Genomic DNA, 23,490 nt, shown 5'->3' on the forward strand with positions numbered 1-23,490 from the left:
ACAGTAAGTAGAAGCAGCGTGGAGTGGAACTGTGTTGTTTGGGGAAATGGGAGCTTTTCCCAGAACGTCCAGGCGCAGTCTTTTTACGAGGCACCGCGACAACTTAACACTTTGTAAACTTCTTACATTTTAGACATATCGTCTGCTCTGGGGGTTAATTCCGTCCCATTGTAGCCTAGGTGTTATGGAGGCGGAAGGATCCATGGACAAACGCAGCGACGTGTTGGTGAACAGGGGCACAAAGTTGGCATCTTCTCCACATTCTAAAAGCAAAAGCGCTCCGTGGAGTTTTATCCACATGGAAAAAAAAACTTCCCAGCTGCGTGTAAAGATCAGTGAAAGGCGAGTCTTACCTGTTGGCCCCTCGATGCCATCGGCGTAGATCTGAACAGTCAAAATCAAGAGAAAGGCGCAGGTGTTCATCGTCTAGATGTTTTAGTCCACTTTAAATGTGCAGAAGAAATCATTTCATTCACTCCGTGACATCCGGGAGCAAAAGTAGCAGCGCTTAGCCCATCTATTCCCCTCAATACACACACACACTCACACACAACTCTCACTGAGTGGAGTTTCGGAGACACTGAGGGAGACAGGGCAGAGCTAGTTCTGCAAACTGACGTCAGGGTAAACAGTTCAGGGAGAGATTTCTTTCCCGAGCCCACTTCTTGCCTTCCCAGCAGCCTCCACTGCTTCAAAGTATGAGCCGGGCGCCTCCAAGTGGCCGAGTGCTGCAATGACACTGTGGTGTTCAAACATTGGCCAAGCAAAACCACAGTGTGAGTGTGTGTGTGTGTGTGTGTGTGTTAGTATGTGTCCTCTTCCATTTATGAGAACCACGAGTTGTTTGGACATTTTTGCCCTTCCTCACTTCATCAGCCTTTATTGTGACAACTGAAGCAGTTTTATTCAGAGGAGGCTTATGTGTGTAGTTCTGAAGGCCAAAATAATAGAATGTGCTTATTGACACGTGCTTTAGTCTTTTTTAATTTTGAGCAGAAGTTGTCAAATCCACACCCAGCAGCGCTGCATACATTTGTTTCTCTTCTATGTGTGGCTTACATTTCTTCGAGGTCTAAAGGAATAGATGAATAAAAAATGTATATAAAAAAATGTAAAAAATAAATCATATCTATGTCACCATTTAACAGCTCAGTTTAGTCATATATTCACACCGGACAGACAGGTAAGCATGCTTTCACACCCACCCACGACAGGAGCAAAGCATATTTCTCCATACATTAGATAGTCTGTCATGTAGTGTTGAATTAAATTTACATTAGATAAGGTTATCTTTTTTTTCCTACCCACAGCATGTATGGTGTTATTCACATATTCCTGTAGATATTCCTTTCTAGAGCCAAAATGGAACCGCAACTGACAAAACAATGTACTGTCATCTTTTTCTGTCATGTTTTTTGTCTGTGGTGAGGGTGACTGACCTTCCACAGTGAAGGGGTAATCTTTCTGAGTCTCTTCTTCAAACCTACTGTTGCCTCTACATTCTTAAGTGCTAAGCCCTTGAGACTGAGGTAACATGAAGGTTGCTATGAAGGTTTTGTAACAACAGCTCACTGTGTAGGCTACCTCATGACTTCACCCATGGCATGTGATAGTCTTGTAAACATTGAAGTTGTGTATGAATTATTAGACCCTCATTACATGTCACAAGATATTTGATTATGTGGGTTTGCACCTTTGAACAGATGCTGATGTGACTGTGTGTGTTAAAACATGACACATTCTGCTGTAGCTCCAGGACCCTCAGTTGGATCAAGATTCCATTATGCAGCTTATTCATCATTCATGTTGTTGTTGTTGTGTGTGTGTGAACATTAAAACTACGGATTCAATTAAAGGCGGACAAATGGACGCATCCACGCTGCAGGCTCTAATGCTGTTAGCCCTGAATGACAGATGAATGATGCATTACTCAGCAAATTACTTAATTTAACCAAAGGAGCCAAGCATATGTCAGGCTAACACCTGTAATTACACCTGCCGGATGCAGAGCAGACATTTTGCACTCTGGTATTTAAGGCACAGAGTAGCAATTTATTTAAACCATGCAAGCATTTTTGGCCAGAATCTGTACAACTGCATGATAGTTTAATCTGCAGTAAACCTAATAGGATGTTGCAAAAAACACAGCTGAAAACCAACCACAGGACGGGTGTCAGCAGCGCTGCCGAGAGCTGCGCCCTGATGAAAGTCATTTTATCAGGTATTTTATCAGCTGTCACTCACAAACAACTACATCTGCACAGGCAGTGTTGTGCATGAATTGATAATAACATATTATCACAGTTCTGAGAGAGGCTGTCTGAAAGGCGAACCGTCGCTGTCTATCATACAGACCTGGCATGCAGCAACGGCGCTCAAAAAAAGTACACAGACAGCAAATCACACAGGGGAGAGTACACTTTTATCTAAAGAGGTGAAACTTTAAAGCATGGTCAAACACACCAAGCAATGATTCCACAAAAGACCATTTCCATTGGCTGTCAGATAGAAAACTGTTTTCTCCTCTGAAAGGCGATTTACTGTTGAACCTCAGTCCTGTGACGGAACCTGAGGTAACAGGCATTCACACCAGAGGTCAGAGTGTAAGAAACCTGAGATCAACAAGACACTTCAGAGAGATGTGTCAGTGAACTGTTAGCACTTTACAATTCTTATTAACAACCTAACATCAAAAGGATCAATACATTGACTGAGTGTATCGTAGAACACAAGCAGTGCCTCTACTAAAATTTATTCAAAATGTGTTTATATCATCATCTTTATTATTGTCAGTTTGGAACTGTACTGTCAATAAGTCTGTGGCCTGAGATGGAAGGAGCCCATCTTAGCAAACCTGGCACATTGTTGTTGTTTATTTGTTTTTGTTTGTATTGTATTTGTTTGTTTTTTCCACTTCCTTTGTACAAGCTCTAGAAGGTGGTCTACATCAGGGGTGCTGTACCCATCACTGTAAAAATGAGGCTCCCTCTCTGTCTTGGAGAAGACGTAGTGGTCTGATGGGTGAATAGTGCCGCTGTTGCATGAGGTCAAATCTACATTTTGATGAAATCTGTCACCACCGTGGATTCGTAGACTCTCAGATTTGTAAAAGTTAGTTGCAAAATACCAGAAAATGTTTTTGAACTTCCACATGCATGCATCAAAACCGGCCCCAATCACCCTTAATACGGTTTCCTCTTCAGATTTGTTCCCAGAGGGATGTAATGTAAAGATGCTTGCATGTTGCAGCGGTCCACAGTGCCCTGTATAGAGCAGCAGCACAAAAGGCTGGCATTATAAAGCCTGAGTGAGACACAACAACACACAAGTTTTACCCACTAAATTATTTTACATTGCAAATATCAGGAGAAAATATACTTCTAAACAGGGAAAGGACTGTCATTGAATTTAGACCTACTAACACGATATCTAACAGACCTAAGGCAGGAGAGATCTCTGAGGACTGCAGATTCCCCATTTGACTATAAAATATTGAAAACTTGTTTTAAAAATGTCTTTGCAATTATCCAGAGCCCAAAGTGACATCTTCATATTGCAAAATAATGTCCAAACACAAAACAATCAAAACTGCTGGGACCAGAGAAATGTTGGCATTTTTTGTGCAGTACTAGATAATAAAAAAAAATACAGATCAAGGTAAAGTTCAGCAAAATCAAACATTCTAAGTTGCATGAGTTTTTTCCCCTCATCTTCAAAAAACTCTCAAACCAAACTGATCTGATGTTTAGCAAAATATGAATTGAATTTAGGGTGAACTGTGCCTTTAAATTTCTGTTACTTAACTTTTTTCAGCTCTAATAGGTCTTAACACTAAAAATTGTATATTTATTATGTACAGTTTTGTGCCTGTGAGACCACTGAAGAGACCACAACTCCTGCATGAACATACAAAAAATGTTGGATGGAGTTCTTCAATGGTTTCTTCTCTGTGTCTCTTCTTTCAGTTTCAGGCACATTCCCTCAATTAGTCCCACACAATCCCTCTGGCTTACTTACTTTTATGCTTCTTTGATGTCTTTTTGCCTGTAATCCCCTTTTCAAGGTTATCCAAGCCTTTGCTCTCCTCACTTCTAATGTGAGAGTTTTGTTCCTGAACCTCGAGATCCCTATGTGCAGGTTCTTCGGGGATCCCTGAGGATTCCTCTTTCCTGCTGAACTCCTGTTTCTTTTCCTGGTTCCCTGTCTCCTGCTTGGTAGCTTGGCCATCCCTGTCTGTTCTTCTAGTGGACTGGTGTTGCTGGCCAGTGAAGGCAGAGAAATGGGTGAAGAGCTGAGCGTAAGATGCGGCAGACAAACTGGCGACGGAGAGAGGCTGGATCACCGTGCTTGTTTTCATGGACGTCGACAAACTCTGTCGCTGATGCTGAGGTCGAGGGTGTTTTAAGGTTTTGTAAGGTGTGTTCTTGTCACAGCTTTGCTTTCTCTGCTCCTCCAGGATCTCATCCAACACTATAGAACAACTAGATATCAGTGAACACAACCCATTGATGTAATTCTGTGTGTGGTGTTTGACAGCTTGCTCACCATAAACACTGTTATGGATTTTGTTCTCTTCATTCTGGCTGCGCCTCAGGTCCACAGCTTGCTTCACTGAGTCTAGAAGCCCGAACATCTCACACAAGGAATTAAGTATGACGGCATCTGACAAAACAAAATAATCAACAGTCAGCTACAGGGCCTGAATAATTAATATGAGTCTTTATTCATTTGTCCATGATAAAATGTGGTGGTCTAGAAATCACTTAAAAAAATCAATGTCGATGAATTTCCTTCTCAAACCAGGTTTAGTAAGTGGATCCTAAAAATCGATGGAAAATTTGATTTTCATTTTTTAACTTGACTGAGCAAAATCAATACAAAAAAATTCTGCTCACTGTCTAGCAGTTGGATGGGTCCCTCTGTGGGAAATTACCTGTCTCTTGCAGGTTTGCCTTCTCACTGCGAAGCTCCACTCCTTTAAAAATGGTTAACAGTTCAGTCTGAAGACTAGACAGGACCTCTCCCATCAGACCGGTGTCCGCCACACCCCTCCACAGACTCAACACTCCATCTACAGAGGGGCAGATAGGTGTAATGGTGTGTGGAGAATGCATGTGTTTTTATTAGCGGGGTTTAAATGGCTGCAGAGAGATGAGATTAAATCAGATAGGCACCACCACAGACAGAGGTGTGTATGCAATTCTGGTGTGGGCCTGAGAATGCAGCAAAATAAGAAATGAGATTCGAGGCGCTGAGGAGGGAAACACAGGAGGAGATGTCAAGGTTGGAGAAGCAGTGAAAAAAAGACAGATATGAGGAGATAAAGGAAATGGGAGAGGCGCAGTACTTGGAGAGGTGACTGGATGACACAGAGGAAAGAGTAGGAAAATGGGTTAAAAAAGAGGTACTCTAAGAAGAGAGAAAGGAGGGCAGGCAGAATGAAAAATTAGGGATCGGTACAAAACTGAGAAAAAGTACATTAGAGTTATAAAATGTCAGCGGTGCCTGATATCTTATCTTACAATAAATGTGCACACTGCCATGTTTGCTTAAATATCTGTGGAGATAAATGCAATACGCCGAGTGAAAATATTCCAAATCCCATTTACAGCTATCTCATTTATTCCCCCCCCCCCCCCCCCTACACTGCTGTAAAGCAACGGCCTTCTGTAGATAGAGTGGAGCCATAAGCTCAGTATGCTCACTGAGAGATTGTTTTAAGCCCTATGACAAGCAATACAGCATGTGCAGTGACGCACTGCAATTTGCCACATGTCACCTCAAGCTATTTTACCTAGTGTGGTCCACCTGGAACACTGCCTAATCAGGTCACCTTTAAAAGCCCTTAAATCAAAGCTTAGGACCCCAAAAGAAAAGCCACACATGGAAATGGAAATGTCAGCTGCCATTGATGGTAATAAAAAAGGACACGACTCTGTGCCTGCCTTTGGTCAGCAACTTTTTAAGGACAGTCTACAGGAAATGGCTGAACATCCCACAATCTGCAGATTCAGAGGTTTGTTGGCTCTGTGTATCAGTGGGGTCAAACAACAACGGCAGCAGATGTCACGTATAAATTCTTTAAAGTGCATGGCACCCAAAATGATTGTTGACCCTCCCCCCCCCCCCCCCCCCCCCCCCCCAAAAAAAAATAAAAATCTTATTAAGTGCAATCTTTGCCCTTTGGAGGATGTCAGTGATGAAGTTTACAGCCTGTCTTAAAACTAAGCAACAACCTCCAGGGCTGAAACAGAAAGTTTCAAAAACTGCAGTTCCTCACATGACCACTGACTGAGTCAAACGCCATCGACCTTCATGTTAAAAGGTTGAACTGTACAGCAGAAATAAGCAGTCTAGTGTGGTCAGCATAGGACAGATGTATGGGGAATTAACTGACTTGTTAGATGATTTTTAAAACTTAAAGTGTGCTACAACTGGCAGTGGCTGAGTGGAGCCTGTATCTGTCTCGTGGCCTTCTGCCACACCCTTTAGGAGCCAAGCAGCAGGCCTCGATTCTTTTGACTCTCATGGGAAAGCCAAACATGAGCTCACATCATGTATATTTACCTGGTGTTTCAGTCCTCCTTCTCTTGTTAGAATGACCATTGGCGGGTGTGGGGTTCATAAGCAGTGGTGGACCAGCGTTCCACTCTGATGTTGCACTAAACTTATCCTCCAAACTCTCCACGACCTCCGCTGCATCATGCACATCTCCTTAAAAGAGAACAAAACATGCATACACAGTAAAAACAATGCAAAACTTTGCTTTATAACACAGTGGGAAAGCTACTGTTCTTGGTTAGTACATTGCAAATCAGATCTGCTTATTTAGGTATTTATTATTTAACACTATAAATATTCAATGAATCATATAAGTGGCTGTGAAGGTTTTCAGTTTGTGTCATCTCATTGATACAACAGCAGCTCAAGCATATGTGGGAGAGAGAAAAAAACAGGCAACTGTAAATGCCAGCAGAAATCTACCTGTCAAGGGAGGCACCTGTCCTCCAACAGGGTCAAGAGCCAGGCATGACAGGCTCGGCTGCACCGAGCTCCCTGGAGGAAGCCGCGCGCTGTTGATCAGCACATCAAATTTAGTGCTGCGGCAGGTGTTGCTGCACACTGTGTCATGCTGGTAGAAGTCAATCTGGCCAGAGTCCATCATTTTCCTTCATGGGGAAATGCAGGTTAAAAAAAACAATGCTGCAGAGAATCCAAGAACATGTTTTTCTCTAATGTGCTGATAGCGTCCCCTAGTGGTGTCTCTGATGCACACATAAGTATAAATATAAAAGGGAGAGATGCTGCCTGCTGAGTTTTGTACATTGCCTTATGGTAACACCACTAACAAGTACAAGCATGATAAAGACTTCAGAAGTATCACTCAATAGCGTGCACGCCTGCTATTTGATCCTGAGATCACAATGATCCTGCTTTACCGACTACCTCTGGAATGTCCTGGCAGACACTGACAGACTCCATGCAACTGCAAATTATATGTCTGAGGCTCTAATCCAAGTGCAGCAGGGTAAAGTGACCTCAAAGGCAGATAAGCATGCAGCATCTCCGTCATGCTGTGAGAGTGAGGACAGAGAGATGTTTCATACCTGAGCATAACCCCTCCCAGTCTGATGGCTCTCTTCCAGTCCTTCAGAGTGGCTTTCCCTGCCAGGTGCACAAACTGCTTAGGACTGATGAGCTGGTCATTGAACTGTGAAAAAGAGGACAACACAATTTATGTTAATGAAAGTTCTTATACATGCAAAGTGAAAGTAATAAGACAGAGGGGGCAGCCAAAATGTGACAATAACCACGCTTCTTGACTGGGAAAGGTCACTTTACAGTATTAAGTACATGAATAATTCACCAGCACTCGATAACCGTACATATATCAACTTACTTTGACACATCTGACATTGATTCCAGGGCACACAAACTTCTTAAAGAGCAGCACGGCCCTGCTGTCTCCACAGGTGATGGGGTAGCCATACTCCACTTCCTCTCCATCTGCTTTACTGTTCTCTAAAACATCACAGAACAAAGTGTGGATTTACATCAGTACCATCCTAGCTCCTAATGAAAGATGGAACCATGAGCTACTTAAATCTGTTTGAAAAGTGCAGCTCCATTTTGATATGTGTTCATTATGTGTCAGATGACTGCACTTACCTGGATGTGTCTCTATGGCCAGGAGTGTAGTACCGCTGTGAGCAATGTCAGCATTCATCCTGCAGGAGGCGACAGAGTCCCACGTATAAAAACAGCCAGCAACTTTTGAGTTTTGATTTCAGCCAATGTTAAAGTTAATATAAACAACACCAATGTAGAATGTCATGCATTTGTTACAATAAGTTATGCAAACAGAAATGTGTGTACTTAATTTATTTTTTACAGTGAAATGAAAAATATCTATTGAACAGTGTAGTATTACCCATGCACGATGGGCTGCAGGTGCAGGATGACTGGGGTCTTATGGTCGTTGCTGCTGTGTTCCCCCTCCTCCTCCTTCACTGTCATGAGTTCCCCTGAAGACATGGTGACCTCAGCTCCCGCCATTGCCACCCCCACTCCCTACAGAGCTGCACACAGAGAGAGAGCCAAGCACGCATGTTAACATCCACATCACACACATGCATGCATACTATTTAATGCACACACACACACATCAATAAAAGCCTCCCCAACTGTCACTGACTGTACTGGCATGCAACTGTCATAGAAATGAATCCATACTGGGGCTTAACATGACATAACCGTCATATGAGTCACACTTGCTTCATTTATTGCTGCTCATGAATGAACGCTGTGTCCTGGAAGATGGGACGCAAGCTCACAGTTTGAACTAAAACCTGGGCTTTGAGGTGTGCAACACTTTCAACAATCTATTCAGCCACAGTAGATTCAACAAGTGAAACCGCCCTGTCATTCATGTTTGTGTGCATGTGTGTGTAATATCTGTGCTTTGGCCAAAGACATGACATCATTGAAAAACAAACAAACAAACAAATTCAGTTTGCAGCAGTGTTGTCACGAATCTAAGTAAAAATTGTTTGACTTCAGTCTGCAAACACATGTTAAATCTTCTTGTTTACTGTCATGTAGTAGCTTTTCTGGAGAGCTACAATGAAGCTATGGTATGTAATTATGATGTGCAGATGGCCAATATAGATCCGAATATAAATATATAGCACATAAATACAAGTTGAACGGGTCAAATGAGAATAAACTGTGCACTGTATAGTTACACACACATACAATAGGAAGTGGAGGGCGGGTGGAATTTAAATCCCCTTTGGTAAACAAGGACTAAATTAAATTAAAAAACTTCTCCTAATAACAGAAAATGTACAAACTAAACGAACTTTAAAGTACAAAAACAAACAGCTTTGTCATTCAGTGAATTGATCAACATATTCCACACTGTATTAAACAGCCATTGTTAGATCACCAACGACTTCCACAGTTGCGTGCTTTTCTCACCCTCCTTCACCCACTCAAACTGACGTCTGCTGGTGCGGCAGCACGCACACCCCGGCCAACAACAGTACACCGGCACGCACTGCTCCTCCATAAAAGCTGCACACACACAAACACAACACAAAATCAAAACAAAACGTCTACGGCACCCTAATCCGATACTTTCTGTCAATATTGTCATAGTTTTACTCACCGTTTTTACAGCAGGGGATAATTCATCGTCCGCTTGTCAGAGAGGTGGGAGAGCATGCGCCGTGCTGCTTCGCCACACTTCCTGCAGTGAAGGCAGCATTTGCCTGAGAAGCATCTGTCCCGCTGTCACGAGAAGCGGTTAGTTCGCACGCGATGTGTAAATCGGTCAAACTGCTCTTATGCGGCTCGGTGCGAGCGCCTCCATGACACGCTGCCACAGGCGGCGGAAAGGATACACACACATGTTTCTGATCTATAAAGACGATCAAAAAACAAAGCTTTAACCTTTCTTCTGATTACTGGCTCGAGGCGCATCGTGCATGTTTTTTTTATTTAATTTCTTAATTTGTGTGCCTCTATTTTGTGTTTGTTTGTCCCAAACTGTTCTGTTTTTGTTGTTGCGTGTGTTCCACCAGAAGATGGCAGTGTTCGCACTGTTTGGAAAAAAAAAGTGTTGGTGTGCCGATTAGTTTGGCTGAGAATTTATAACATGTCGTCTTTAACTCGTTGTGGCTCCGAAACGCTGCTTTTTAAAATTATACACGCAGTATTTACAGGATTATATTAGATAAAGTAGGTTTATTGCTGCCATCATTCATTGGTGTTGCTGCGACCGGCTGCTCTCAGATCAGCCCGCCCATATTTGGGAATGGAATGCTGGGCACTCTTTGATTGACACTCCAGGAGAACCAATAGAAAGTCGAGTTTACGCCTCGTGGCCAATAGTAAATATCAGTACTTTGTGCTCCAACTTTTTATTGAAGACGGGACCTCGACCCACCGAGGCATGCACCTTACACTTCATCGCGCTGGAAATCATGCTTGCAAAGAGCGAAAACATCGGGCATGCTGTAAAGAGTCTTATTTTCGGTTTGTGGATCACTTTTAACGTCTGTCCCGTGTGTGTTCACGGCCAGGAGGGTAAGAAAACGCCTGTTTTGTCCGTGATAAGATAAGAGCTGTTGATTTGAAAGATCTTGTTAGCTTGCTGTTGCTCGCTAGCAACTAAAAACAGAAAAACTGTTGGAGGATGTTTTCTTAAACTAAATTAATGTTATGTGAATGTTTGTAAAAGCATCAAATGTGACAAACATACTTTAAAAATGTTCTGTCATAAGTAGGAATTATCATACACACATGCGAAACACTATGTTGATCATATTTTACATCAAACACGACAAAAACTGACATGTCACTAATATTTAGGCGTGTCTCTTGTTAGGCCATAACAACCTTATATTAATCTGTTTATTTAGACTTCTTCTGTATTTTAGCTGGTAGTTGGTGCAAAGGTCGAACAGTGATGTCATGGCACCATTCCTTAGATTTACTCATTCCTTGTCCGTGTTTACAGACAGGTCACAGCTATAAGCTCACCTTTCCCACAGGTTCAGCCCAGCAGTCAGACCCTGTATGAATCACAGTGACCATACTGTATACACACAGACAAACAGAAAAACAAGTTACTGCCCAGCAGACTATGACACTAGCAGTCAGCTATACCACAAATCTCTGTTGTTGTGTTTGTCTGTCTCTGGGGCTTTGGTTTCCTCACATCAGAAGATGATTAAGTCCAGAGTAAATTATTTAATGTGAATCACCTTGGCATACTTGGGGAGTTAATTGCATACCCCTGCTTTGGTGGGGCCACAGTAAAGGGGAACTATTTCTGCTTCTGTGCTGCAGTACTGTGATTGACACAGGAGACGGTATAAGGCAATGTAGTGACAGGGAGCACAGGTGAACATCCTGTCGGCTAGTTTGGACCTGTAAGGACCTGCCAGCAAGTGGAAAACAATGTTGCTGGTGTGCTTCTGTCTGCTCTCCTGCCACCCAGCTTGAACACAGCTTTCTTCTAAATTTTCTAAACTGGTCAGGACAAGCTGAACACATATCTGTTTTAGAGTAAAACTAGAAACAGACTGGCCTGGAGACAGAAGGAGTTCAGTGAGCAGGGGGACAATTACCGGCCACCCAAAACTTCCCCAGCATTGTGGCCTCTGTGGCCTCCCACCGGAAAGCGACAGATCCATGCTCTGTTGCCTGCGGTTACACTGTCGCTGTGGCATTTCCAGAGAATCCTTTGGGGGCTTAAAGAGGGAACATTCAAAGGTTTATGGTATCGGAAGCTGGGGAGCTGTTGGGAAGTAGATGGATGGCTGGTGGGATACAGGATGTGTGGCACGGGGTGAGTGGAAGGTTATCCTGTGGTTTCCTATCAGCAAATGTCCAGTAGCCTTATATGGAATGCAGGGACAGGGTTGGTGTTTAGGCTTTAACTGACCCTGGTGCCTTCTTCAAGTTTTGACCATTCTTGGAACACGTCACCACTTGACATTTCAGGAGGTAGGACCTGAGCACACCGCCCCCACAGCACTAATCCCACTGGGGGAATTGACTCATATTTTCTTTGACCAACATGGATGTTAGACCATCTAAATATTTGTGTTGTCTGTTCCCGCTCAAGTGTTAGTCACTCGTTAATGGGTCTGTGGATGTAGGGAGTCAACATTTAAGAAAACATTTTTCTATCCTTTGTCTTACATTTGATTTAAGCTAACATTTCCTGGTTTACAGTAAAAACCGCAGACATTGGACTTAACCTTAGAAGAATGTCTTTTGCAGCAGTGTAGTTTTTGGAGCGACTAGCAATTGTGTCATCTTGCAGCTATTATCAGAAGAGTATTAACATGCCCTGGTTTACTGCGCATGTTCAGATTAGACAGATTACTCATCTGTTCTGAAATAGGGAATAAACAAAGCCGTTAATATTCTGTGGAATTAATTAAATGAGATGATGACAAGATTGTCTGTGGTTATGTAATTTGGGATTTGATAAAAATGTAGTTGGCAAGTCTTAACTTTTCACAGCTGTTTTAGAAGTGGAACTTAGTAGTTATACTATTTCTATTCACTATGATAAAGGTATTTAGCGACATGGTACTTAAAGAACTGCACATACAGTCTTCCCTAGATATGTCCTAAACATTTATCTTCTCAATAGCTTTTTTCTGTCTGTGCTATTTCAGGTAATGGCTGTGGACATACACTGCTGGGACCAGATTCTGGCACCTTAGCCTCTCAGAACTACCCCGGCACCTATCCCAGTAACACCTGGTGTAAGTGGAGGCTTCGGGTGCCCGAGGGGCGGACGCTGCAGCTGCTCTTTGGAGATTTTGATATTGAGAGTAGTCCAGGGTGCAGCAATGGCTCCATGGTAATCACAGACAAGAATGGAGAACGCACCATGGGTAAGTGTAAATACATTCCAGTTTGATGTCAGATGTTCCCTTACATGTTCCCCTCAATCTTTATAAAAAATACCTGCTGACTTTTTATGTCATTACTAAAATTCTCCCAGACATGGTTGTAGACATGCCAGTCGATTGACACACTGACAGAAGCGGCAAACCCAATTTCGCAACAGACACGTGTACATTTTGCAACCAGGTGTATCAAGTCGTGTCTTGAGGGCATTACTTTGACAACGAACCAGGATGAGGGTTACAAGATTCAGGAGATAGAAATATTCTGTTTGGCTGTCATATTGTCTTATTATCATTTCCATAGAGCATGGCTCGTGATTTTTATTTTGCTTTTGCTGCTCTTGAGCATAGCTGCCCTTGCATGTAGGTTTTCCATGTGACCTTCTACTTGGCACGTATACAGAGGAATACAGCTCTCATTACATATTCAAGCAACCTCTGTATGTAATATTGTTGTACTTCTGCAAGTCAGTGCTGTTCAAAAGCATGGATAGCCTGTATACAATCATCTGTTTATGCCCTGAGAAGACCCATGAAGACCCGGGGTAATAGTGGGGTGCTCTTTTTGTACAGCAAGGTGAAAAATACGGTTGCTGAATTAAAAAATTTGACAACATTCAGTATCTGGATTTTCTCAGAGTTGTATTACTCATCTCCTTCTAACCTAAGCCACTGACCTATCAATCATCCCCTGTTGATTATACAAGTTCTGGCAATAGGTGCAGTCACAAATCAGAATTTTGTGTTTTCAGACAGATATGTGCATGTTTTTCTGCTTTAGAAATGTCATTAGTGGGTATGTTTCTTTACAGGTCCTGTGTGTGGAAAGCTTGATACAACACAGAAGAATGTGACACTTAAAAGCAACGAAGTGACAATAATGTTCAAGTCAGGCCCGCACCGCTCTGGAAGGGGGTTTCTTCTGTCTTATACTACAGACCAGCATCCAGGTATATTCATCTTCTTATGTTTCTAATGTTTAATTATATAGCGATAAGAAATGTATGAAGTGTGTATGCTGATGTACAAGTTTACACTGGTGATTTTAACACCAGTGTTCTGTAAAGCTTTATCCTTGTGTGTGCACATGCATGCTTATGTGTATGGGAGCGCATGAGTCACAGCTTATTGGCATTCATCCTCCATTGCCGTCTTTGCTCTGGCGTGTTTGCTTAGAAAACAGTGAGCGAGACTCCTTACTTTGGGCTAGAGGAAGGAATGAGGCCTCAGGCCACAGTCAGACACTTGGAGTGACTTTCTTCACCTCCCCCTCCTTCTTATCAGCCTGTTAACCACTGCAAGCTCAGTCAGCTCAGAGGCTGCTGATTAACTGTGCATGTGCCTATTTACCAATGTAACAAAACATTGTAAAATGTATGTAATATTCTATTGGGAAGCTGATACTTTTGGTTCAGTCACAGAGTTCTTCCTGTGTATAATTTCAATAACTGTTTTGGTCTATATTAAGAGTTGCTCTCCTTTTGTCTGGATGAGGTAATCCATCCTGCACTGTATGTATCATAGTTTCCTGTTTTTGAGTTGTTTATGAAATCCAGCAGTGTCTGGAGCTAAGCCTGTGTCCAGACACACAAACCACTGTCTGTGTGCTCACACAAGGACCAGTCACTGTACATGTGAACTGTGACAAAGTCACAGTAACAAAGGACTCAGTCACATCAACAGTGGTGACCACTCATCCCCTAATATAGCACACTTAATATAGCACACAAGTATTTTACTTCTTTACTGTACTTAATTCTTTTTTTACATATTTATACTTTACTTACGTAAAAAAAATAGACTTTTACTCAATTACATTTTGAAGAAATCTATATTTTCTACTCCACTACATTTCTGCAATGGTTCTCCTGTCCTTTGCAGCTAACCGTACCATTGAACATGGATCCAGAATCAGCCTCCACTGAACTGAGCTACCTGTGGCCGTATTTAAAATGTTTGATTTTAGAGGGCCCAAAAACGATTCATGGATAAAACCAGTGTATTCTGTGTCAGCCTCAAATAAAAGAGTTGCTGGCAGGGATTTGCTAGTAGTAACATCTGTACAGGCAGAGGTATTACCAGGAGCTATATCTGCACTCTTTATCAAAACGGCACCACCAAGATATTTAGAGACAACTCATGTACATGCTTTTAATACTGTGCATTTAAAAGTAAGTACTAAAGACTTTCACTTAAGTAAGATTGTTGATGTAACACTTCTACTTTTACTTACCGTTAAGTACCAAACTTCAGTACTTCCTCCACCACTGCTTATAGCGCTTGCTAGACTGCCTCACAAAAACTGCATTTGTGTGGTTAAGTGAATGGTGAAGAGCTGTTATGCAAGAAACACAAGGTCACACACCAAACTGTTAAAGTCCACATGCTTTTTAAGTAACATCTGTTGTGTCTTTTTCAGGTCTTATTTCATGTTTACAGCGAGGATCTCATTTTAGCATGGAGCAGCTGAGGTAAGCACTTAACCTCAGCATCTTCTCATAATAGTCTGTTTTAGTAGAGCTGCAGGTGTTTCTTACATGTAACTCTGCTTCTCAGTGTGTACTGCCCTGCTGGATGTAAGAATATCACAGGGGACGTTTGGGGGAGCTCTGAACAGGGTTACAGAGATGTAAGCATGCAACATTTCACTTGCCTAAGTTGTTTTAGTGTGTTTTGATTTAATTCATTTCTCATACATTTTCCTTTACTTTTACTACAGACCTCAGTCGTGTGCAAGTCTGCTGTCCATGCTGGAGCTGTGTCTGACAGTCTGGGAGGTCATGTCACTGTGAATCGAGAGAGAAGTCTTACACTTTATGAATCCACTTTTGCCAATGGAATCCTCTCTAAAATGTGTGTCTCATTTTAAAAACGGTCATTTGGCTCAATGTTGGTTTAAGTAAAACTGAACTTTAAACCCTTCTTCCTTTAACAGGGGATCATTATCTGAAAAAAAGCTGATTTTCATTCAAGGTATGAACCAGAGATGATTTTTATAACTACCAAATTCATTGCAACAGTTTACAGTAAATCATAAGGGGGAAATGCTGTATATAAAACACTGGATACTTTTCTCTGGTCCTCTAACAGAATGTAATAAAATCCTGCGTGTTTCTGGTTTAAATGCCTCGTCTTTCTGGGATGCAAACAGTCAAGAGCAAAGAATGTTCTGGTCCTCCACAAATATGGATTCCAGCCATGACTTCCTACCCTGGGCAGCAGACAATAATGATCCTAACCCGTGGGTGGAGGTGGAGCTGAATGATAGAAGCACTATCACAGGTAAAACATAAATGTAGACGTATATTGTATATTTTAAAAATGTTATAAAACACTTAAATAGGGTTGTAAATCCATGTTATCAAACAGATCTTGATAGATCTCATACTTTTCTATTTTCGCAGGAATAATAACAACAGGATCAAATGATTACTACATAGACTCCTACCTTCTTTTCAGCAAAGACAAAAAGAATTGGAAGCTTTACAAAGGTGCTTCGAGCAAAGAAAGAAAGGTAGACAATCATTTGTAGCCTCAAGCTTGTAGGGAAGCTGAAGCGATGTGAGGTCCTTAGTGTTCTCTGACTTGAGTGATTTTGTGGTTCCTAGGTGTTTCAGGCCTACACTGATGGTCACATCAGGGTGCTCAACAGCTTGTTTCCCTCTGTTGTGGCACGATTTATTCGGCTACAGCCGCTGCACTGGCATGGAAGAGCTTCAGCTCAGGTCCAAGTTCTAGGTTGTCCCATTGCAAAGGCCACACCAAGATTACATGCATTTGGAGGTGAGTGTTAGACTTCCAGTATATCTATCTGTCTGCAGTTGTTGTTATAAAAGTTTTCAATTCTGCTATTCATCCAACAGATTCTACATTTGTTAAAGTTAACATGGCCACACCACGGCCAAGCCCATCTCCCACCCCCACAAACGGTCCGGTAGTTCAAACAACACTAAGTATGTATCGCCATCCAATTCTGCTTTGTGTACATTGCATTAAACTATAGTACTTCCCTACAACCGCTGACCTACATTGACACTTGCACTCTTGCAGGCTCCAGTCAGCCTGTAATCGTTGCAGTGGGAGTGGTGCTGGCTCTGATAATGTGCGGGAGCTGCTTGTTGGCTGGAGTCTGGTGGAAGCGAAGGTACTGCAGTGTTTACAGAAAGTGTTTGTTTTCTGTGTGCATACATGGAGTGCTGCCAGTGCTTATCAATTGCTATTATTTGACTCACACCCATGTTTGAAGTTGATATAAGTCTATAGTCATTGTTGTGTTCTAAAGTGCAGCTGCAATAGAATATGTTGATTGTGTTGATGAAGGATTCTCAGTCATCCAGGTCATTTTCATTCAGAGGGTTGATTGTGTTCACTTTCTTCCCCATACAGGAAAAAGGACTCACAAATGAAGTACTCTTTACCCCCAAGTAAGTCAAATCCATTTAAAATGGTGTAGTACTTGTCTTCAAGAAGATTTGAATATGATTGTGTGTGTTTTTATGTCAAATAGGTTGCCAGAGTTTTAAGGCAAAGAGTCTCCCCTGCCCACAATCAGAACTCATCTCCTACCCTCTGGAAAGAAATGCACATGATGCTCTCCCGAGCCCCCCTCTTAATGGTGAGAATTCTTATTGTATGATTTAACAGGGTCTGTTGCATCAGCTTCTGCCTTTTCCCCAACTCATTCAGAGTTTACTGGTCACCTCAAGCACTTCCCTGCTCCATGTTTCCCACTCTAACAGTGACCAGCTTCAGTGGTCAGTTTGCCAGGCTTGACAGGCAAACAACTCTCTCCACGGGCTATCCATTCTTTCCCTTGGCTCAGCCCATCACCCCGTCACAGTATAAACATTCCTTTCTTTGGTCCACAGAGCCCCTGTGAAAGAGACCCTTTAATTGGAGCTCGATAAAGGGCACTCAGCCTGCTCTCCCCCTCCTCCCTCAGACGTCCCATCTCTGACTACCCCACTTCCCTCCCCCCAGTGAGGGGGCCTTTCACTAAGAGGTTCAGTGATAAACAGGACAGTGGGTCAATGCTAAGACAATCAAAGTCCTCACTAAACCTGGTCTAATTAAAATCGCTCTGGCTCTGAGGTTCCCTTGAATAAGGTAATAAGCCTCCCACACCACAGCCTCTTCTGCAAGGGTGAAGGGTGGTTGGATCCAAGAGCTACTCTGTTGGCCTCCATCCCTGTGATTAGAGGAGACATTGTTGGTGGCCAGACAGCTCATGCAGGGGCTCTACACTGGCCTGGTATGAGAATGCTATTCAGCACAAAGGAAGTATTTCTCAGAAATATCTGTCTGCAAGAAGCAAACAAGCAAGATTTTTTTATTTTCCCTATCATTCAAAAAGTGATTGATCGCTACCTTCTTAGATTTCCTTTATGTCACCCCCAGGACAATATCATACTTGTTTTTAATGCTTTTCTTCTTTTTCCTCTGTAAATTCAGATTATGCAGAGCCTGCTCCAACATCTATTGGGCAGAAGGTTGGGTCAACATTTAGACCTTCCTCAGATGAGGGCTACACCACTCCTTTCACCTGCAACCATTATGACACTCCTGGAAACCTGCCAGAGTATGCAGAACCTCTTCCTCCAGAGCCTGAATATGCCACCCCATTTGGTGACCAGCCATCTGAGTCCAACCTCCCAACTTTGGCAGGGATTGTTCACAGTAATGTACACAGACGATGTTCTATTGGTGCAGCGACACCCAGTAACAGTCAGTATGACTGTCCCTCACATAGGATGCTGTTCAATGGTTACTGCACTCCTGCTCTACATCCTAATGGACCACGGCCAGAGAGTTTGGTCTATGCAGAGCCAAGGCCATGTGACTCTTTACTACAGAAGCACACGTATGAGGAGCCTTTGTGAGCACATCAAACTCAGACATTTAGAGAAAGTACCCTCCTGTGCTGTGGGGCATGGACTAATCGTTAGTTGACAACTCAGCTGGATGGCGCTGTCCAGAGTGCGCCATAACTGAGCTTCCAGTGGGTAATGTACACAGGACCACTAGACAAACAGTGCAATGATCTGGAGCCATACAGACACAAATACTTTCTTCCAGAAAGTATGTAGTACATGTAGTACAGTTCATTTTTCTTGTAATGCACCAAGAAAATACAGGTTCAGTGTCACTGAGGCTGTTTACAATGAAATGTTTAATCACAAGCTGCACTTTCCAAATACAGAAATGTATGCTTCTGTCTATTTAACAAGATAATCCAACAAAGGTGGATTGAATATGTTACTTGTCCTTGCAAAACATTGTATTTACAATGTGTAATTTCAACACTTTTTGTAAAAAAAAGAAAAAACAAAATTTAAAGCACTATAAATGGAACACTGTAACAAAGAGTGTTATGATTACATATGACCACTAGGGGGCTCTTGTGAGCCTCAGACTAATAGGTTATTTGTCTGCTGGTTCTTATACTTCAGCTAGTTGTGATATATGTAGTAAAATTACAAACATGTATTTAAAACAAATGCTGTGATTGTACTATAACAGAGAGGCACAACAGGCAAGGATAGATGACTCTTTCCGTATAGTTTAACAAAACTACAGAGGAAGATACTTTCCCATACACTGAAGAGTCATTTTTTTAGGCTTCTGTCACTGCACAGTCACTCTCCCACAAATGAGAAACATTTAGAGATGTTACATTAAATGTGTAACTTCCTTGTATTTTTTTCCTCAACAGTAAAAGATTAAATGACTACATAAAATATAAGACATTACAGTTCACACTGATCAACTTTGAAGAAAACACTGAAAAGATTTATATTCAAGATAAGAATATTGACTTCAAGGCATTTTGTATACTAAGGGTCAGGTGACAGTCTTCTGTTCCACAAGAAAACATGACTACAAATGACCTCTACCACTGCTGAATAAGGCACATTAAAAGTATTAACAAAAATTGCTTGGTGTGTGATTACAGGGTGTGCTCTTATTTTAAGGGCATAAATGCAATAAGAATAAAGGTTCCACCAATCAAACATTAAAATCTGTCATATCATAAATCAAATAACATTTTTCTTGTGTTGTTATAACATGCATGGTTGTGTTTCTACATGTATAAGCAATATAGATTTTTTTTTTTAAATTTATACTAAAGGGAATGAAAAAAAGTCAGTAAAGGCTGCAGTTTGGGCGTGATCAACACTAATTGTCCTGAACTCTCTCATCTGCGTTAAAATCTTTCCTCTGCCCCTCTTCCTCCTCTTCCTCATCTTCCTCCTCATCTCTTTGCTCATTGGAGTAATGGACCACTGCCTGGTGTCTGTTCCTGGACGGTGCATCTTTAAAACGCAGGCCACAGTCCTCACATGCATACAGAAGCCCCTCTCTGTGACTACCACCATCTGTCTTTCCCTCAAGCAGGGCGGGGCCATGAGAATGAGCAGCACTCAATTCTGAAGAACTGTGAGAACTAGAAGCTGCGTGCGAGTTGCTATCTGGACTGTTTGGTGTGTTTTGTCTTAGAGTGGTTGAAGGCAAAGTTCTGGGACGCCCAGGTGGACAACCTCGAGCTGTTCCTGCCTCCCCAGTGTGTTCAGGAGCCAGCCCGTGGACTGTGCGGTAGTGGAAGCGGATCCCAGAGCGGTTAGAAAAGCCTTTCCCACACAGACTGCAGGTAAAGGGCCTCTCTCCTGTGTGGATGCGGGTGTGGATCTTTAAAGCTCCTGACTGAGTGAAACACTTCCCGCACTGGTTACAGCGATAAGGCTTCTCTCCTGTGTGGGTCCGCTGATGGGCCCGGACCCCTGCCAGATGGGGAAACCCCCGTCCACAGTAGCCACAGGAATATGGCCTTTCACCTGTGTGAATCCTCCTGTGGATTTTCAGGGCTCCTGACTGGCTAAAACTCTTCCCGCAGTCGGAGCAGGTGTAGGGACGGGCACCAGTGTGCACATTTAGGTGGATGCGGAGGTTGCTGTGCGAATTAAAAGTCCTGCCGCACTCTGTGCAGAGAAATCCAGAGGGTTTGTGGGCATGCTCAGAGCGCTGGTGCTGCAGCAACTGGGACGGCCTAGAAAATGAGGCAGTGCAGTGCATACAGGGATGCAGCGGCAACAGAGTGGTAGCTGTCCTGGCCCTCTCCTCCTGCGGCTGTGTGGACCTGTGCTGGTGCTGACAAACCTGAGCACAAGTAGGTAAGGAGCAGGACAAGCAGGGAAAAGGACCAGAGAGCTGTGGAGACTGTAAGTGAGCCAGCTGAGGACAGGGTAAACAGGATGTTAAAGGGCAATGGTGGTGATGAAAATGATGATGTGCATGGGTGTGAGGAAAGTCTCTGCCTTCCTGCTGGCTCAGAACATGGGTGCATGTTTGAAGGCCACGGTGGCAACACACGCAGGGAAACATGGAGAGTTGGGACAAGGATGCTCTGGAAGGAACCGCGTCAGAGCTTTGGTCCTGGTTCTGAGTCCCGCTGTCCGCATTCTCAGTCTGAGGCTGGCTGGACAACCTTGCCTCTAGCTCGGATGCCGTGGTGTCTGCTAAGCACTTATTAAGACTCCTTGATGCAGAAATACTCATGTCTTTGGGGTGGCGCACTGCCTCCGTGTGTGGCGGCAAAGATTGTCTAGGTGTCAAAGTCTCAAAGGAAAGTGGCGAGCCGGAGAATGGGCAGCCAGGGCAGGTGCAGGCTTGATGCACATCTACATCTGAAAAACACAGATCACAACAATCACACATCTGAGCAAGAAAAGGGGTGACAGACACCATCAATTTACTGAGCCCTCACCTTCTCTTCTTTCTCTGGTGCCTCCCTTCCTCTGTGGTGCCCCAGGCTGGATGCGCCTGCTGGGCTCTGCATCTGTCTTCTCCTGGGCAGTTCTTGGTAGCTGTATAGCTTCAAATGAAGCAGCTTTGAACCCCAGAGAAGTACCTCCACCACCCCCACCTCCAGCAGCAGCAGCAGCCGCAGCTGCAGCCAGGCCCCAAGATGCGTTTAGGACATCGTGCTGATTTTTTGAGGGGTTTGCAGATGTGATAAAGTCACCAATGAACTGATGCATGTCCATCCAGGAGCTCTGACCATGCTAACAGAAGCACAGAGAGCATGAGCGGAGAGGCTACAAGCGCTAACCAACAAACCTACTTTTATCAATGCATTACATGATTCGTGAATAAGGCTGAAACTCCAGATACACTAATGTAACGTTTTTGATAAACCAAACACTTACAGTGTCGCTGCACTTGTCTTTGTCCATGAATTCAAACAAACGCAGCAGTTGGCGCCAGATGAACGACTCCGCTTTACGGCAGCGTTTTAATATGTTCACACAACTCCTAAAAACAACGACAGCGACAATTAAAATAGAATATATACATACGAACGTCTGTTATTACATTGATAAACCCTGACTATCGCACGTCCATGGTCCAAGTAGCCCACTTAAAACATCCCGTCACCAGACGTTGTATTTCCGGGTTTTAAAACCACGTGACAGGAAGGAACGGTAGTCCTGTCTCTTAAAATGTACATTTTACAAATGTTCCTAAAAATTATGTCACAATTCGTTATTATTTCAAAAATAATTAATTATATTTTAATAATATAATTTAATTAGAATTAAATGAACGCATTTTTTCATACAATGTTGACCCAAAGAATTCAATGGAATCATTATTTATTACAGTTAACTATATCTTTAATCTGTTTCTGGACAAAAACTGCAAAAAAATGTGTAAAAGATGCATGCAAAGATGCACCAACTATCTATTTTCTCAAGCGCTTTCCAACCACTTGTTATTTCTTTGTGTCTATTTTAAGATCATAATGGGTACCATACTGAAATAATGTCTCAAATGCTTTATTTTTAACCCTTTACTGCAGCAAACCTGACAAATTTAAAAATGATATAGAAAGTGGCATAACATGTGATGTAAACAACATGCAGATGACCATGCCGACTGTGAAGCAGACTTAATCATAAAAGCCACACCTTACAGAAGAGTGCCTAATATATATAGCAGTGCGTAACCATTTCATTTCAGAGTGATGCTCAGGTGCACCTGAACTTTGTTTACTTTGAGCACGTTAAACGACACAACAAACGTAGTGAGGCTTTTTCTGATTTGATGTTTTTTATAACACCTCGGTAGGCGTTAATAATGCTTAATAAATAAATAATAATAAATGTTTTGATTAGCGTGCCAATTTAACCTTTAGTCCTGGTCTTGTATTATTTTTTTATGTTTTTAATGTTTTCTGTAATATATCTGTCATGTAACAGATCGATCACATCCTTTTTTTAACATTAGCATAAACCAGCAAGGTGTTCATGTTTCCGTCCTCGGTGTCTCAGTGGGAAGACAGCAGCTGTTCTAATGTTGTGTGGTTTGCATCAGAGAAGGCTGATTTTTTTATTCATGAAACAAAGCCAGCTGCAGAGCTGGAAGGTTTTTAAAGTTCCCCCTCAGAGTCCATGTTGACTGACACTAGCGCAAAGGAAGGCATTGAGTACTAAACCAAAAGGTGAAAAAGGCAGTTTCATCACCAAAAAATGTCAATGCATGGGAAGTGGCAGTGAGT

General features: G+C 42.6%; 4 protein-coding genes across 6 annotated transcripts in view; 1 reads left to right on the forward strand and 3 right to left on the reverse strand.

Moving 5' to 3' along the window:
* ptprub (protein tyrosine phosphatase receptor type Ub) overlaps positions 1-594 on the reverse strand; it is a 133,817-nt gene extending 133,223 nt beyond the window's left edge. For all 3 annotated transcript variants that reach the window (XM_028424917.1, XM_028424919.1, XM_028424918.1), the window contains exon 1: positions 354-594. In XM_028424917.1, the coding sequence (XP_028280718.1) occupies positions 354-423 (70 nt within the window). In that variant the 5' untranslated portion in view covers positions 424-594. The remainder of the gene's footprint in view (positions 1-353) is intronic.
* A 2,055-nt stretch (positions 595-2,649) lies between these two features.
* On the reverse strand, positions 2,650-9,792 carry LOC114448797 (glucocorticoid modulatory element-binding protein 1-like). The gene is made up of 11 exons (XM_028425981.1): positions 9,671-9,792; positions 9,481-9,576; positions 8,432-8,579; positions 8,170-8,228; positions 7,901-8,022; positions 7,608-7,711; positions 6,985-7,169; positions 6,568-6,714; positions 4,934-5,071; positions 4,546-4,662; positions 2,650-4,470 (listed from the first exon to the last, which is right to left on the reverse strand). Exons 3-11 carry the CDS (start codon positions 8,554-8,556, stop codon positions 4,010-4,012), a joined length of 1,458 nt encoding a protein of 485 aa, XP_028281782.1. The 5' UTR covers positions 8,557-8,579; positions 9,481-9,576; positions 9,671-9,792; the 3' UTR covers positions 2,650-4,009.
* A 644-nt stretch (positions 9,793-10,436) lies between these two features.
* On the forward strand, positions 10,437-19,974 carry LOC114448570 (discoidin, CUB and LCCL domain-containing protein 1). The gene is made up of 15 exons (XM_028425596.1): positions 10,437-10,590; positions 12,699-12,920; positions 13,748-13,885; positions 15,355-15,406; positions 15,492-15,564; positions 15,655-15,788; positions 15,871-15,908; positions 16,026-16,217; positions 16,340-16,449; positions 16,544-16,718; positions 16,799-16,888; positions 16,986-17,079; positions 17,322-17,359; positions 17,443-17,550; positions 18,387-19,974. The coding sequence occupies exons 1-15, from the start codon at positions 10,488-10,490 to the stop codon at positions 18,812-18,814; spliced, it is 1,995 nt and encodes a 664-aa protein (XP_028281397.1). The 5' UTR covers positions 10,437-10,487; the 3' UTR covers positions 18,815-19,974.
* Positions 19,913-22,351, reverse strand: LOC114448571 (zinc finger protein interacting with ribonucleoprotein K). Its single transcript, XM_028425597.1, has 3 exons — positions 22,139-22,351; positions 21,697-21,994; positions 19,913-21,616 (listed from the first exon to the last, which is right to left on the reverse strand). Exons 1-3 carry the CDS (start codon positions 22,163-22,165, stop codon positions 20,112-20,114), a joined length of 1,830 nt encoding a protein of 609 aa, XP_028281398.1. The 5' UTR covers positions 22,166-22,351; the 3' UTR covers positions 19,913-20,111.
* Between the last annotated feature and the right edge of the window lie 1,139 nt (positions 22,352-23,490).

Source organism: Parambassis ranga, chromosome 16 (assembly GCF_900634625.1).
Source record: "Parambassis ranga chromosome 16, fParRan2.1, whole genome shotgun sequence".
Taxonomy (NCBI): Eukaryota; Metazoa; Chordata; class Actinopteri; family Ambassidae; genus Parambassis; species Parambassis ranga.

What these genes read in the sequence shown, in the direction of transcription:
- LOC114448571 (XM_028425597.1), bottom strand. Translation starts at nt 22,165, where the DNA reads ATGGACAAAGACAAGTGCAGCGACACT. An exon ending in AAGACAAGTGCAGCGACACT is followed by an intron (nt 21,995 to 22,138) that starts GTAAGTGTTTGG and finishes TGCTTCTGTTAG; the next exon opens with CATGGTCAGAGCTCCTGGAT. An exon ending in CACCAGAGAAAGAAGAGAAG is followed by an intron (nt 21,617 to 21,696) that starts GTGAGGGCTCAG and finishes TGTGTTTTTCAG; the next exon opens with ATGTAGATGTGCATCAAGCC.
- LOC114448570 (XM_028425596.1), top strand. Translation starts at nt 10,488, where the DNA reads ATGCTTGCAAAGAGCGAAAACATCGGGCATGCTGTAAAGAGTCTTATT. An exon ending in TACTACAGACCAGCATCCAG is followed by an intron (nt 13,886 to 15,354) that starts GTATATTCATCT and finishes TGTCTTTTTCAG; the next exon opens with GTCTTATTTCATGTTTACAG. An exon ending in AATGGAATCCTCTCTAAAAT is followed by an intron (nt 15,789 to 15,870) that starts GTGTGTCTCATT and finishes TTCCTTTAACAG; the next exon opens with GGGATCATTATCTGAAAAAA.
- LOC114448797 (XM_028425981.1), bottom strand. Translation starts at nt 8,556, where the DNA reads ATGGCGGGAGCTGAGGTCACCATGTCTTCAGGGGAACTCATGACAGTG. An exon ending in GGCAAACCTGCAAGAGACAG is followed by an intron (nt 4,663 to 4,933) that starts GTAATTTCCCAC and finishes TTGTTTTGTCAG; the next exon opens with ATGCCGTCATACTTAATTCC. An exon ending in AATCCATAACAGTGTTTATG is followed by an intron (nt 4,471 to 4,545) that starts GTGAGCAAGCTG and finishes GTTGTTCTATAG; the next exon opens with TGTTGGATGAGATCCTGGAG.